This window comes from Erinaceus europaeus, chromosome 7, assembly GCF_950295315.1.
Source record: "Erinaceus europaeus chromosome 7, mEriEur2.1, whole genome shotgun sequence".
In the NCBI taxonomy this organism is placed as follows: domain Eukaryota; kingdom Metazoa; phylum Chordata; class Mammalia; order Eulipotyphla; family Erinaceidae; genus Erinaceus; species Erinaceus europaeus.
In genome coordinates this window covers 1,101,394-1,116,777 of record NC_080168.1, presented here as the reverse complement: position 1 = coordinate 1,116,777, position 15,384 = coordinate 1,101,394, and the positions used below count along the sequence as shown (strand labels likewise).

The following is a 15,384-nucleotide window of genomic DNA, read 5'->3' as shown; positions in this document are numbered from 1 at the left end:
CCCAGGAGAAGGGCGGACCATAGAGTCGGAGGTCCTCCGGCGTCTAGACTTCCCAAGTGGCGAAAGAAAACCATAGAGTGGGCCGCGTCCTACGTCTTGCTAGAGGAGAAACCTTAGAGCCGGCGGTCATCTGGCGTCTAGAACTTCCCACTAAAGGAGAAACCATAGAGTCGGCGGTCATCCGGCGTCTAGAACTTCCCACTAAAGGAGAAACCATAGAGTCGGCGGTCATCCGGCGTCTAGAACTTCCCACTAAAGGAGAAACCATAGAGTCGGCGGTCATCCGGCGTCTAGAACTTCCCACTAAAGGAGAAACCATAGAGTCGGCGGTCATCCGGCGTCTAGAGCTGCCGCGGAAGTGGCGGAGGGCTGCGGGTTGCGGAGATGAAGCCGGCGGTGGATGAGATGTTTCCCGAGGGCGCCGGGCCCTACGTGGACTTGGACGAGGTGAAGGCCGGGGGTCAGCGAGGTTGGGGTCAGTGACGCTCCCTGCGGCCAGCCCGGGGGTCAGCTGTGGGTGCCTGCGACCAGGGCCCCGCGATGGACAGACGGGGGACCCGAGATGGACAGACGGGACCCGAGATGGACAGACAGGGGGACTCGAGATGGACAGACGGGGAGAACCGAGATGGACAGACGGGATCCCATGACGGACAGCGGGACCCGAGATGGACAGACAGACGGGACCCGAGATGGACAGACAGACGGGACCCGAGATGGACAGACGGGGAGACCCGAGATGGACAGACGGGACCCCAAGAAGGACAGACGGGAGACCTGAGATGGACAGACGGGACCCCAAGAAGGACAGACGGGAGACCTGAGATGGACAGACGGGGTCCCATGAAGGACAGACGGGCAGACCCGAGATGGACAGACGGGAGACCTGAGATGGACAGACGGGGGCACTCGAGATGGACAGGACAGGATCCCATGATGGACAGACGGGGAGAACCGAGATGGACAGACGGGGAGACCAGAGATGGATAGTTGGGGGACCCCATGCTGGACAGACGGGATCCCATGATGGACAGATGGGGAGACCTGAGATTGACAGACAGGGAGACCCGAGATGGACAGACGGGAGCACTCGAGATGGACAGACGGGACCCCATGCTGGACAGATGGGATCCATGATGGACAGACGGGAACCCAAGCTGGACAGACGGGATCCCAAGCTTCACAGACGGGATCCATGATGGACAGATGGGATCCCATGATGGACAGACGGGATCCCATGCTGGACAGATGGGGAGACCTGAGATGGACAGATAGGGGCACTCGAGATGGACAGACGGGATCCATGATGGGCAGACAGGAACCCAAGCTGGACAGACGGGAACCCATGCTGGACAGATGGGGGGGACCCGAGACGGACAGACGGGCCCCAGGACTCCAGGCCAGAGCCCGTGCGCCCCACGCCCCCATCCTGTCCTGACTCTCCGTCCCTCTGTCCGTCCCTCTGTCCGCCCCCCAGGCCGGAGGCAGCACGGGGCTCCTGATGGACCTGGCCGCCAACGAGAAGGCGGTGCACGCGGACTTCTTCAACGGTGAGGGTGAGGGGCCGCCGGCTGACCTGTGACCTCTGACCCCGGGACACAGGCCTCTGGAGGGTCAACCGCCACCCTGCCGCCCACCCCCGGCGGCGCTTCCCAGCGCGAGACGCCATCAGGCAGAGCCGGCCTGGGGCCAGGGGCAGCGGGGACCCTCACCCGGGGCATCTGGGACCCTCACCCGGGGCATCTGGGACCCTCACCCGGGGCAGCGGGGACCCTCACCCGGGGCATCTGGGACCCTCACCCGGGGCATCTGGGACCCTCACCCGGGGCATCTGGGACCCTCACCCGGGGCATCTGGGACCCTCACCCGGGGCATCAGGGACCCTCACCCAGGGCAGCGGGGACCCTCACCCGGGGCATCTGGGACCCTCACCCGGGGCATCTGGGACCCTCACCCAGGGCAGCGGGGACCCTCACCCGGGGCATCTGGGACCCTCACCCGGGGCATCTGGGACCCTCACCCGGGGCATCAGGGACCCTCACCCAGGGCAGCGGGGACCCTCACCCGGGGCATCTGGGACCCTCACCCGGGGCATCAGGGACCCTCACCCGGGGCATCTGGGACCCTCACCCGGGGCATCTGGGACCCTCACCCAGGGCAGCGGGGACCCTCACCCGGGGCATCTGGGACCCTCACCCGGGGCATCTGGGACCCTCACCCGGGGCATCTGGGACCCTCACCCGGGGCAGCGGGGACCCTCACCCGGGGCATCTGGGACCCTCACCCGGGGCATCTGGGACCCTCACCCGGGGCATCAGGGACCCTCACCCAGGGCAGCGGGGACCCTCACCCGGGGCATCTGGGACCCTCACCCGGGGCATCTGGGACCCTCACCCGGGGCATCAGGGACCCTCACCCGGGGCATCAGGGACCTTTGCCTCAGGCTGGGGCTGACGCTGGCCGTCCACTCTGCTCGGCGGCCTCCTCAGGAGTCACCCCTGGCCCTGGCGGTGCCACCAGGCCTCGTCCAGCAGAGCCTCGAGGGGCCGGCGGTCGGGGAGCGGAGCTGGTGGGCTCTGCCCACAGGCCAGGTCGTCGGCCTCCTGCCGGTGTGGGGGCCGCCTGGGGGACAGGTGTCCGCAGCCTGCGGCTCCCCGGCCGCACTGACCCTTCTCCGTCCGCAGACTTTGAAGATCTCTTCGATGACGACGACGTCCAGTGAGCCCGTGGTCGGCACCTGGCGCCCAGCGCCGAGAAGATGGGCGGTCAGCCCCCCATTAAAGGACAGTGTGGTCACCGCGGGCTGTGCTTCTTGCCGTCGGTCCCCGAGCCGGGCGGCTCCTCCCCAGTGCAGCAACTCGGCGGGTGGGCGGGCGCCCTGGCCTGAGGTCCCCCCAAGGCCGCTGTCCCAGCCTGGCCTCCAGCTGACGGGCGGCGTGCACGGCGGTGAGGGTGGCGAGGTGGTGGGGCGGCCGCTCCGCAGGAGGGAGGGGGGCACAGCCGGACACAGGTGGCCATGGCCCCACGCCGCCTTGGACCCCGGAGACCTGGCCTGTCGCCTCCCAGCTCGCTGCTGGCTCAGGATCACGTGTTCTCTGTCTGTAACGTGTGTGTGTACGTGTGAGTGTGTGTGACTGTGTGAGTGTGACTGTGTGTGTGTGTCTGTCTGAGTGAGTGTGTGTGAGCATGATTGTGACTGTGTGAGTGAGTGTGAATGTGTGTGTGAGTGTGTGTGTGAGTGTGTGTGTGAGTGTGTGTGTGTGTGTGTATGTGTGTGTGTGACTGTGTGTGTGTGAGTGTGTGTGAGTGTGTGTGTGTGTGACTGTGTGTGTGTGTCTGTCTGAGTGAGTGTGTGTGAGCATGATTGTGACTGTGTGTGAGTGTGTGAGTGTGTGTGTGTGTGTGTGTGAGTGTGTGTGTGTGTGAGTGTGTATGTGTGTGTGTGTTTGAGTGTGAGTGTGTGACTGCGTGTGTGACTGAGTGTGTGTGTATGTGTGTGAGTGTGCGTGTGACTGTGTGTCACTGAGTGTGTGTGAGTGTGTGAGAGAGCGTGTGTGACTGAGAGTGTGAGTGATTGTGTGAGTGTGAGTCAGTGTGTGTGTGAGTCTGTCTGAGTGTGTGTGTGACTGTGTGTGACTGTGTGACTGAGTGAGTGTGTATGTGAGTGTGTCTGTGAGTGAGTGTGTGTGAGCATGAGTGTGAGTGTGTCTGTGAGTGAGTGTGTGTGTGCATGTCACTAGCCCTGGTTCAGACCAGGACCCACCCCATGTTCATGGCTTCTTCCATGAAGCTTCCTTGAGGCTGGGAGGTGGGTTTGTGTGTCTGTGTGTCCGTCCTTCTGCACCTCAAGCTGATCCTCAGCCCGCCCTGTCTTCCCGGACTCAGACGCTCCTGCATCAGCCCCTCCTGGCCCCTGGGGGCGGGACACACAGCTGCCACCACAGAGGCCGAGGGGCAGGCAGCCTGAGCCGGGAGCCCCCGGAAGGTGGGTGGGGCTGACCACTCCATGTGCGCCCACCCCCAGATGCCCCGGGTGAGGGTCCCCGCTGCCCCGGGTGAGGGTCCCTGCTGCCCCGGGTGAGGTCCCAAATGCCCCGGGTGAGGGTCCCCCGTGTCCCCGGGTGAGGGTCCCTGATGCCCCGGGTGAGGGTCCCCCGTGTCCCCGGGTGAAGGTCCCTGATGCCCCGGGTGAGGGTCCCTGATGCCCCAGGTGAGGGTCCCAGATGCCCCGGGTGAGGGTCCCAGATGCCCCGGGTGAGGGTCCCAGATGCCCCGGGTGAGGGTCCCTGCTGCCCCGGGTGAGGGTCCCAGATGCCCCGGGTGAGGGTCCCTGCTGCCCCGGGTGAGGGTCCCAGATGCCCCAGGTGAGGGTCCCAGATGCCCCGGGTGAGGGTCCCTGTTGCCCCGGGTGAGGGTCCCAGATGCCCCGGGTGAGGGTCCCTGCTGCCCCAGGCGAGGGTCCCAGATGCCCCGGGTGAGGGTCCCTGATGCCCCAGGTGAGGGTCCCAGATGCCCCGGGTGAGGGTCCCAGATGCCCCGGGTGAGGGTCCCTGCTGCCCCGGGTGAGGGTCCCAGATGCCCCGGGTGAGGGTCCCTGATGCCCCGGGTGAGGGTCCCTGATGCCCCAGGTGAGGGTCCCAGATGCCCCGGGTGAGGGTCCCAGATGCCCCGGGTGAGGGTCCCAGATGCTCTCTCTGAGCTTGCGGCCGGGGGCAGGTTGGGGCCGGAGAAGACGCTGGACCTCAGGCAGGGCGCTGCCTCCTTGCAGCCTGCAGCCTTCCCCCGAGGGAGCCCTGTGGCGGGGGGCGCGGATGGCCTGTCGCCCGGTCCTCAGACACGGCCAGCTGGGCTTTGTTCTTTGTTTTCTTCCCCCTACCTCCTCCTCCTCCACTTCAGCTTTGCATTTTGTCCTGCTGGGGCCCCGTGTACCCGACACTCGGAAGGCGCCCTGTGTGCCCGGCTGTGCCCAGTGCAGCTGAGTAAATGCTGGGAGGACCAGCTGGCACTCGCCGGGCCAGACGGCGCCAGGCACAGACGGTGGGGCCTCTGCCCGGCTGGGTGTCTTGCTGACCTTTCACTGCAGGCCGGCCCCGACCGGGGACTTCCGTCCTCCCGGTGCACCCCCAGAACCTTCCAGAAGGGGGGCGGTGCCCCGGGGGCGGGTGAGCCGCTGTCACTCCCCCGGTGGGTGGCGTGCGACTGGCGGGGGGAGCAGGTCCCCTGCCCCGCTGGAGTGTGGCCTGGGCCCCTCACACAGCTGAGAAGGAGCAGGAGCCGGCCATCTCTGGGGAAGTGGAGCTGTGTGTGGCGGGGCAGGTGCCTCGCGGGGTCTACCAGACGCCAGGAACCGGCATAGAAGGTCCCCGACGCCTGGGACTGCGGGCGGCAGGTGGTGGCCGGGCCGCAGCGGGGCTGTCACCCACGGAGCCCGCCGGGGCGGCGAGGAAGGCGGCTCCCGCTGCTTGGCCTTTCAGAGGAGGAAAGGGAGCCTCCTGCCTGTCTTCTGTGGCGACTTAGAGCCCCTGTGCGGCGTGCCGGCAGCCGTGAGGGTGGGCAGTGACTCCGGGCGCTCGGCCGCGTGATGTCTGTCTGTCTGTCTGTCGTGCCGGAGCTCTGCACGAGGCCGCTCCGCGGGGCTCACAGTCCTGGTGCCTGAGACACCGGCCGCCTGTCCGGTGGTTCACAGTGAGCAGAGCAAGCTGTTTGCTGCCCACACGGCAGCCCGTTAGCAGACAGGACAAGAAAAAGGAGCCTGGGGAAGGGGGCTCGCGTCCCCCTCACCCACTGAGGCACCTGGTTCCGAGCAAACGGGAGGCTGTCGGCAGCGGGGAAACGCTACTGAGAGGCGTGAGGCCCTGAGAAGCCCCGTGCTGAGGTGCCATCCCCTGTCTGTGTGTTTTTATTTTTACTTTATTTTTATCTGATAGAAATTGAGAGGGAGAGGGACATAGAGACACCTGCATCTCCGCTTCACCACTCGTGAAGTTTTTCCCCTGCAGGTGGGGGCCGGAGGCTTGAACCTGGGTCCGGAAAATACACATCCATGAGGTCCTACCAAAGCAAAAAATGAGGAGGGTAGTGAAATGAGAGGGTCAGACTGTACAAAATCCACTTCCATGCAAAGTATAATAATGTAAAAGCTAATCAAAGAAGGAAAACCTCTAGAAGAAAAATCAAGACTAAGTTCACATAGGAGGAGGATTTTTTTTTTTTTTTTTTTTTTTACCAGAGCACTGCTTAGCTCTGGGTTATGGTGGTGTGGGGGGTTTGAACCTGGGACTTCAGAGCCTAAGGCTTGAGAATCTCTGCATAACAATTATGCTATCTATCCCTGCCCAGAAGAATGTCTTTTTATAACTGTCTTAGAAGAATATCTTTGTGTATCTATCTTAGGCAATGGTTCATTTCTTTATTTTTAAACAATACTATTAACTTATAGTCTTATAAATCACTATTTAATCGACATGAAGGGAAATTAGATCGAATGTCTCAAGCTCTTTAATGCATAGTCATCAGTTCAGAGTACATGGTGTAAGCACTCAGGGTTTCAAATCAACACGATTTTTTTTACGATCGACCCGGCATGACGTCACCAATGCAGTGACCTGACCGCACCCAGGACCTCGTGTCTACAGGGCACCCCCCACCCCCACCCCACCGGGCCCTGGGCAGTGCTTCAGAATGGGCTCCCATGTAGGAGATGGCAGATACATTGCACTGCTGGCCAAAGGCGTAGGGTCTGTGAACAAGTATTTCCGGTGTAGACAGAGGAGCCACAGCGTGGGAGAGGACACTGCTGGACCGTGCAATCTACAGATGGCTGGCGTCCAGAAACTAGCTTCTACTCTTAACGCGAGAGTCAGCGTAAATGAGCAGATCTTCCACACTTTCCTCAGGAAAGCCGAGCTGTTGACGTGTATTGTGTGAACAGCATGGTTCATCTCGACGGACATAGCCACTGAAAAGGCAAACGCAGGAAGGTAGCAGAGAGGCAAGGAGTCGGACAAAACTGGCTTGTTGGTCATCTTCAATAGCAGAAACTATGTGCACTGTGGGAACCAACATTGGAGGTCATTCTTTCAAACACCTGCTCTGAGGCCAAAGGCCCTCTGATCCCCAAGGCAGAAAGTTACACAGCAAGTTGCTAACATTCTCAACAAAAGCTTAGCAGACCAAGTGCAGTCACACAACCCAAATCCATCTTGACCAAGTAGGATTTGTCCCAGGAATGTGAGGGTGGTTTAACAACACAAGTCAATTAATGGAACACACCATACCAACAGAAGGAGGAAGAAAAGTGGACGTAGGTAGTTTTTTTTTTTTTTAAGTAATATTTATTAGCGAGAGAGAAGTTAAGAGAATGAATCAGAACACGTGTGATGCTCGGGACTGAACTGAGAATCTCCTGCCAGAGAAAACTTTGACAAGATTCAGAATCCACTTAGGACAAAGACGCAATGAATTGGGGTAGAAGGGACATCTCAAACATAGTAGAGGCTGCTTACTGTCACCCAACGTAGCATCTCAACATAGTAGAGGCTGCTTACCGTCACCCAACGTAGCATCTCAACATAGTAGAGGCTGCTTACTGTCACCCAACGTAGCGCTGGGAGTCCTCAGTATAGCAGCAAGAGAGAAAGAAAAATCACCCGGATGAAAGTTGGGAAACACTGCTGATCTGCAGATGACACGACAACACACACAGAAAGCTCTGGTGAGTCCTTCAAGAACTTACTATTTTTGCTTGTTTGCCTTCAGGGTTATTGCTGGGGTTTGGTGCTGGAACTACAAAACCACCGCTCCTGGCAGACCTTTCCCCCCATTTTATTGGATATGACAGAAGCTAAGAGAGGAGGGGAAGAGGGAGAGAGAGACACCTGCAGACCTACTTCACTGCTTGTGAAGCCTCCTCCCTGCAGGTGGGGAGCCGGGGGCTTGAACGTGGGTCCTTACACGCAGCGCTGTGTGCACTTAACCGGGTGTGCCACTGCCGCTCCCCCCCCACTCTTAGAAACAGCATGCTAGGGAGTCAGGGGGTAGCGCAGCGGGTTAAGCGCAGGTGGCGCAAAGCACAAGGACCGGCATAAGGATCCCGGTTTGAACCCCGGCTCCCCACCTGCAGGGGAGTCGCTTCCCAGGCAGTGAAGCAGGTCTGCAGGTGTCTGTCTTTCTCTCCCCCTCTCTGTCTTCCCCTCCTCTCTCCATTTCTCTCTGTCCTATCCAACAACAACAATAACTACAACAATAAAAAAACAACAACAAGGGCAACAAAAGGGAATAATAAAAAAAAAGAAGCAGCATGCTGAAGTGCTAGGCTGCCAGATCAGTATAGAAGCCTGGGACTGGAGAGGGAGACCTCAAGGAGAGCACACCTGGAGGGCAAGGCACCTGGGAAGAGCTTAAAGCAGAGGAATGGGGGCTCCTACACGGAGAACCTTAAGCCACTGGTGAAACAGAGGGAGACACAAGATGATGGAGTATTGTTAGAAACACCTCAGCATCCTGGAGCTCCGCTTCCCCAGAGCCCCACCCTACTAGGGAAAGAGAGAGGCAGACTGGGAGTATGGACCGACCAGTCAACGCCCGTGTTCAGCGGGGAAGCAATTACAGAAGCCAGACCTTCCACCTTCTGCAACCCTCAATGACCCTGGGTCCATGCTCCCAGAGGGATGGAGAATGGGAAAACTATCAGGGGAGGGGGTGGGATATGGAGACTGGGTGGTGGGAATTGTGTGGAGTTGTACCCCTCCTACCCTATGGTTTTGTTAATTAATCCTTTCTTAAATAAAAAAGAAATAGAAATATTTACCACTGCAAAAAAAATAAACACAGCAGGGAGTCGGGCAGTAGTGCAGCGGGTTAAGCGCACATGGCGTAAAGCACAAAGACAGGCATAAGGATCCCGGTTCAAGCCCCCGGCTCCCCACCTGCAGGGGAGTCGCTTCACAGGCGGTGAAACAGGTCTGCAGGTGTCTGTCTTTCCCTCTCTCTGTCCTCCCCTCCTCTCTCCATTTCTCTCTGTCCTATCCAATGACGACATCAATTACAACAATTAAAAAACAACAAGGTCAACAAAAGGGAATGAATAAATATTAAATAATAATAAAACAATCTCAGCGGTGGTGAAGTGAAGAGGAGGGGCCCTGTCAGTGGACACTCGTGAGTGGCCAGCAGAAAACGGCGTGACCGGGATCTGGGCAGACCAGAGGGGCAGATGCAGGTCCCACGCAGACACTTTGACCTCCCAGGCCAGGAGGTAGCTTACCTGGAAGGGTGCCTGGTCTGCTGTGCACGTACCCCAGGCTCCGACACGGCCCATGCCGGGCTGAGAGGAGCTTGGGAGCTGTGGTCTTTCCCTCTCTCTGTCTTTCTATCTTGAGACACTGACCAAGAGCAGTGAAGCCCTGATGATGACAATAAATAAATGAATTCCAAACATGACCAAGACAAAGATGTCTGACTTTCTGCCTACCCAAACCCCAGGAGATAAGGGAAGGCTGAAAGAAGCCCCCTCCCCCTGGATGCTCCACCGGCTTCTGTCAACCACTGGACCATGGCTGCACCCATCACGGAGTCCCGAGTCCTACATACAGAACGTTCCTTGTACGCCATCACATCTCACTTGTAGCAAACACCCAGTCCACTCTCCACAGGTCAACCTTCAAGTGGCGTGGATGGAGAGAACCCGTGTGTGAGTTCCTCAGCAGCCAGTTCCATGTGGAGAAGTGAGAGAGCCCTCAGGTGCATGATCCCGCGCTGAGCCCTTACTCCAGCCCACAAGACCCCTGGCCCCGGCCACCCCCCCTCACCTGGCCGTGTGTCTCTGACCCAGTCTCCACAGGGCCGCCTTCACGTCCTTGTTCCTGAGGCTGTAGATGAGGGGGTTGAGCATGGGGATGACCAGGGTGTAGAAGACAGAGATGATCTTGCCCTGCTCCATGGACTCCACTGCCCCTGGCTGGGCGTACATCACAAAGACTGTCCCGTAGAAGAGGGACACAGCTGTCATGTGGGAGCCACAGGTGGAGAAGAGCTTGTGCCTGCCAGATGTTGAGGGCATCCTGAGGATGGTCACTGTGATGTAGCCGTAGGAGACGAGGACCACGAGTGTGGTGCCCACGATGATGAGCCCACAGATGCCAAACATGACCAGCTGGTTGAGGGCCGTGTTGGCACAGGCCAGCTGGAGCAAGGGGGGCACATCGCAGAAGAAGTGGTCAATGCGGTGGGAGGCACAGAAGGGGAGTGCGAAGGTGAAGCTGGTCTGCACCAGGGAGTTGAGGCAGCCTCCACAGTAGGTGCCCAGCACCAGGCGGGCACAGGCTGAGGGACTCATGGTGACAGGGTAGCGCAGGGGGCTGCAGATGGCCATGAAGCGGTCATACGCCATCACCGCCAGCAGGAAAGCCTCAGTGGTGGCACACAGGGAGAAGCAGAAGAGCTGGGTGGCACAGCCTGCGAAGGAGATGGCCTTGGAGGAGGAGAAGAAGTTGGCCAGGGCGTTGGGGGCAATGACAGAGGAGTAGCACAGGTCCAGGAAGGAGAGGCTCCTGAGGAAGAGGTACATGGGGGAGTGCAGGTGGGCGTCCAGGGTGATGACCACGATCATGGTGAGGTTCCCCAGGACGGTCACCACGTACAGGGCCAGGAAGGCGGCAAAGAGCAGGGCCTGGGTCTCCGGACCTCCCTGGAAGCCCACCAGCACAAAGCCCTGCAGAGGCTCCGCTGAGAGGGTCCCGTTCCCGCGGGGCCACATGACCCGGGGCCTGGGCGACGGGGTCGGAAAGGATGGGGGAAGCAGTGTCCCTCTCCTTGGGGTCTTGGGCTTCAGCTTCCTCGGAGCAAGAGACTTTATGCTCCTTGTGGGTCATGAGCAGGAGCCCGCCAGCTGCCCAGTCCTCCTTCCGGCTGAGCTCAGAGGACCAGAAAGGGCACCGTTTCCTCTGTATGAGCAGTCACCCCACACAAAGGTGGGCACTCGCTCAGGAGACCCTGAGCTGTTGCTCTGGGGCCTGGGGTACCAGGATGCTTTTGGCAGAGCTGAGGTCTACTGAGTGCCACCAAGGTGCCACCTTGTCCCTCCGTCACTCCTCTCTCGGTCTCCACCCCTGCCCAGGCCTCTCACCTGCGCCTTGCCTGCCTTGGCTTATTCAGGACTCCAGAAGGTGCGTCCTGTCCCCTGCAGCCAGGGCTCAGGCAGAGATGGCTCCACCGCCAGGTCAGGCTTGGAGGAACAGAAGTCAGTTCTCACCTGGCTTCAGAGACAGCTGTGTGGGCAGTGACCTGTTCAGGACGTGCAGATGCCCCGTGGAGTCACTCCAGCCCCCTCGGGCCCCTCCGTCCATCATGGTGGGCTCAGGCCACCGGTGCTCTGACACTGGGGGGCCCAGCGGCCCGGGTCTGCCTTACACGCCCTGAGGCCCCTGCCCTGCCCTCAGTGTGGACACTGCAGGTACTGGGTGGGCTGTGTCCCTCACATGGGTGGCCCCAGGGCCATGCAGCTGCTGTGTTGATGGAGGGGAGCAGGGAGGGGGGCCGCTCTGTCTTGTACCCCCACCCCTCACACCACTGCACACACCAGCAGCTCACAGAGTGGGGACGCTGGGGGCTAGAGTGGCCGGCCGCCTCGGCGATCCTGCCTGAAGTAGGAGCCTCCTTTGCTGCGAACACAGATTTCACGCTCAATTTTCTGTGACAATCTCTCCAAACTCTTCACATTGCCAACAGAAGCCGAGCGTAATGGGAAATGTTCAGTCAGGGCCAGTCCCGCTGAGGCTGCAGGGTCAGCTCTTAAAGAGAGAAGCAAGGTCACCTTTGAGTTAAAGAAAAATGAGGTTACTGGCCACCTTCCCCTCCTTCCAGCGCACACGGTGGGGGTGAAACAGAAAGTTGTAGCCAGTCTGGGTGCCTGCTGACCAGCCAGACAAGGTGCACTCTCTGGACACACAGAAGACACAGGCCCCGTGAGCCGGTGGCTGCAGGGACATGGGAAGGTGGCCAGTGTGTAAAGGGCAGCAACATGGTGCCTGGGGCCCGTCTCCTGGGGACACGAGTCTGGCTGGGTCTGCAGGCAGCATAGACACTGCTTCCTGCATCCCAGCCTCAGGGGTCCCGGCTCTGCCTGGGAATCTGGGGTGTCTGTCTCTCTGCCTGGGAACCTGGGGTGTCCGTCTCTCTGCCTGGGAACCTGGGGTGTCTGTCTCTCTGCCTGGGAACCTGGGGTGTCTGTCTCTCTGCCTGGGAATCTGGGGTGTCCGTCTCTCTGCCTGGGAACCTGGGGTATCTGTCTCTCTGCCTGGGAATCTGGGGTGTCCGTCTCTCTGCCTGGGAATCTGGGGTGTCCGTCTCTCTGCTTGGGAATCTGGGTGTCTGTCTCTCTTCCTGAGAATCTGGGGTGTCTGTCTCTCTGCCTGGGAATCTGGGTGTCTGTCTCTCTGCCTGGGAACCTGGGGTGTCTGTCTCTCTGCCTGGGAACCTGGGGTGTCTGTCTCTCTGCCTGGGAACCTGGGGTGTCCGTCTCTCTGCCTGGGAATCTGGGGTGTCTGTGTCTCTGCCTGGGAATCTGGGGTGTCTGTCTCTCTGCCTGAGAATCTGGGGTGTCTGTCTCTCTGCCTGGGAATCTGGGGTGTCTGTCTCTCTGCCTGGGAACCTGGGGTGTCTGTCTCTCTGCCTGGGAATCTGGGTGTCTGTGTCTCTGCCTGAGAATCTGGGGTGTCTGTGTCTCTGCCTGAGAATCTGGGGTGTCTGTCTCTTTGCCTGGGAATCTGGGTGTCCGTCTCTCTGCCTGGGAATCTGGGGTGTCCGTCTCTCTGCCTGGGAATCTGGGGTGTCTGTCTCTCTGCCTGAGAATCTGGGGTGTCCGTATCTCTGCCTGGGAATCTGGGGTGTCTGTCTCTCTGCCTGGGAATCTGGGTGTCCGTCTCTCTGCCTGGGAACCTGGGGTGTCCGTCTCTCTGCCTGGGAATCTGGGGTGTCTGTCTCTCTGCCTGAGAATCTGGGGTGTCCGTCTCTCTGCCTGGGAATCTGGGGGTGCCCGTTTCTATGCCTGGGAATCTGGGGTGTCCATCTGCCTGCCTGGGAATCTGGGGTGTCCATCTCTCTGCCTGGGAACCTGGGGTGTCAGTGTCTCTGCCTGGGAATCTGGGTGTCCATCTCTCTTCCTGAGAATCTGCAGTGTCTGTCTGTCTGCCTGGGAACCTGGGGTGTCCTTCTCTCTTTCTGGGAATCTGGGGTGTCCTCTCTTCCTGAGAATCTGGGGTGTCCTCTCTTCCTGGGAATCTGGGGTGTCCGTCTGTCTGCCTGGGAACCTGGGGTGTCCGTCTCTCTGCCTGGGTATCTGAGGTGTCCGTCTCTCTGCCTGGGTATCCAGGGTGTCCGTCTCTCTGCCTGAGAATCTGGGGTGTCCTTTCTGCCTCTGGGAGCCCGGTGTCTGCCTGGTAACACTAATGCTCCTTTTCCATCACCCCAGCAAGTGAGCCCTCTTTCCCCTTGCTGAGGTGACCAGGGCAACCCATGGGCAGCGGCGAGGGGACCAGCCTTTATGCTGAGCCTGATGGTGCACCTTGGCAGGGGGGGAGTTCCGGGGGCTCTGTGCTTCTCTGTGAGAACACCGCCTGCCCCATCTCGAACCCCCACCCCCCGGAGCCGTGGTCCAGGACCAGGGGCCACGCCAGCACCGTGAGCAATGCCGCAGATGCAGAGCTGACCCCTCTGGCTGTGACACAGACCCCAACAGCTGCGGTTTAGCAAGCGCAGCTCTGAGCCACCTGGAGGCCCAGGCACCAGGCACCAGGCTGGCGAGGACTGGGGGGGGGGGGGGGGGTTGGCCTGCGGAGCCCAGGATCTGATTCCTGCCGCCTCCTTTCCCCCCTGTGGCCTCTTCTGACTCCTGGCAGTCACGCTGGCTGGGGCTGCTCTTACCGTCTCTCTCAGGCGACGGCCATGAAGTCCCCAGCACCTGAGCCGCAGCTTCTCCAGCAACTCCAGCTGCTCAGCTGGACACCAGGACGTCTCCCGGTTAGGTTCCCGCTCCCGCGCAGCGAGGGAGAGGGCAGGGGGCAGGAGGGCGCCTGGGGCCCTCCCGTGAGCGTCTGTCCGACCCCCTGGCTGCACGAAGCTCTTGACCTGGTGGAGGAAGGGGTGGGGTGGTCTCAGCTCAGCTGCTCTCTGTGACGAAAGGTCGTGCGGTCACTCTGCTGGGGAGACCTCTCTCTGCCACTGCTGGGGCTCGGGGTCTCAGAAGGCCAATTAGGTGAGCCTAGGACTCCTGCCATGCTCTGGGACTCCCTGTGCCCTGGGTCCCAGCAGACCTGAGGCCGGTCCTCCCAGGATGTCTTCACCCCGACATGGGGACACGGGAGGCCTGATGCCACTCAGGTCACTGGACTCACCACCAGGAAGCAGCACAGGCTAGTGAGAGGAACCTGTGTCCCTCCTTAGAGAGGTTCACCCGGGACACAGGGATGACCTCCCCACGCACAGCCTCCGTCCTTCCATCTTCCCCACCTGCACTCCCCGCTGCTCATGTGAGGAGGGAGGTGGAGCGCCTGATGCTGGGGACGCAGCAGAGCACGAGTGCGAGTGCGCTGTCCATTATGCTAAGTTTCCCTCACCTGACCGTTCGGCTCTCTCCGACGTGGCCCCAGTGTGAGTGAATCTATCTGTTAGGATCGCACACTCAGAGGCGTGCCCGCCTTGGCCGCAGGTAACCCTGGAGGGGAAAAAATCAGACCCAAATAGCACAGAAACCAGCCAAACTAAAAGCCACAGCAGGACAAAGCCACACAGTCAATGGGCTGAGAGCCAGAGCCGCTGAACTAACTCTACAAGCGCTTCCCTTTTTGGGAGGGTCCTTTCTCGCTTTTCTTGCTTTTGGGATCCCAGTGAAATGAGCCTGAGAGAATGTATGAGAAAGTGATCCAGGGAGTCGGGCTGTAGCACAGCAAGTTAAGCGTAGGTGGCGCAAAGCGCAAGGACCGGCCTAAGGATCCCAGTTCGAGCCCTAGCTCCCCACCTGCAGGGGAGTCGCTTCACAGGCGGTGAAGCAGGTCTGCAGGTGTCTGTCTTTCTCTTCCCCTCTCCGTCTTCCCCTCCTCTCTCCATTTCTCTCTGTCCTATCCAACAACTACGACAATAATAAATACAACAATAAAACAGCAAGGGCAACAAAAGGGAATAAATAAATAAAATAAATTAAAAAAAAAAGTGATCCTGTTCTCCAACTTCCCGAGAGAGTTTAAGGACAACTGCTGTTAGCTGTTCCTGAAAATCTCACACAATGCGTATGTTAGCAAATTTGTCTGGGTCTAGGTTTTTATTCTTGTGACCAGAGATTTCTACAGACATGCAAACCAACATTTTTGTCAATAAAAATTGATTAATTAA

At 59.7% G+C, this 15,384-nt stretch overlaps 3 protein-coding genes across 3 annotated transcripts in view; 1 reads left to right on the top strand and 2 right to left on the bottom strand.

The window, feature by feature from the left end:
* ASB1 (ankyrin repeat and SOCS box containing 1) overlaps window positions 1–15,384 on the bottom strand; it is a 491,590-nt gene that overhangs the window by 16,545 nt on the left and 459,661 nt on the right. The gene's annotated exons all lie outside the window — the stretch shown is intronic.
* Window positions 294–2,796, top strand: COPS9 (COP9 signalosome subunit 9). Its single transcript, XM_060193594.1, has 3 exons — window positions 294–447; window positions 1,478–1,550; window positions 2,685–2,796. Exons 1-3 carry the CDS (start codon window positions 385–387, stop codon window positions 2,720–2,722), a joined length of 174 nt encoding a protein of 57 aa, XP_060049577.1. The 5' UTR covers window positions 294–384; the 3' UTR covers window positions 2,723–2,796.
* Window positions 9,738–10,812, bottom strand: LOC103121479 (olfactory receptor 9S13-like). The gene has a single exon (XM_007532003.2). The coding sequence runs from the start codon at window positions 10,754–10,756 to the stop codon at window positions 9,806–9,808; it is 951 nt and encodes a 316-aa protein (XP_007532065.2). The 5' UTR covers window positions 10,757–10,812; the 3' UTR covers window positions 9,738–9,805.

Coding starts and splice junctions, on each gene's coding strand:
- COPS9 (XM_060193594.1), top strand. CDS start 385: ATGAAGCCGGCGGTGGATGAGATGTTTCCCGAGGGCGCCGGGCCCTAC. Junction 448..1,477: donor CCTACGTGGACTTGGACGAG/GTGAAGGCCGGG, acceptor TCCGCCCCCCAG/GCCGGAGGCAGCACGGGGCT. Junction 1,551..2,684: donor GCACGCGGACTTCTTCAACG/GTGAGGGTGAGG, acceptor CTCCGTCCGCAG/ACTTTGAAGATCTCTTCGAT.
- LOC103121479 (XM_007532003.2), bottom strand. CDS start 10,756: ATGTGGCCCCGCGGGAACGGGACCCTCTCAGCGGAGCCTCTGCAGGGC.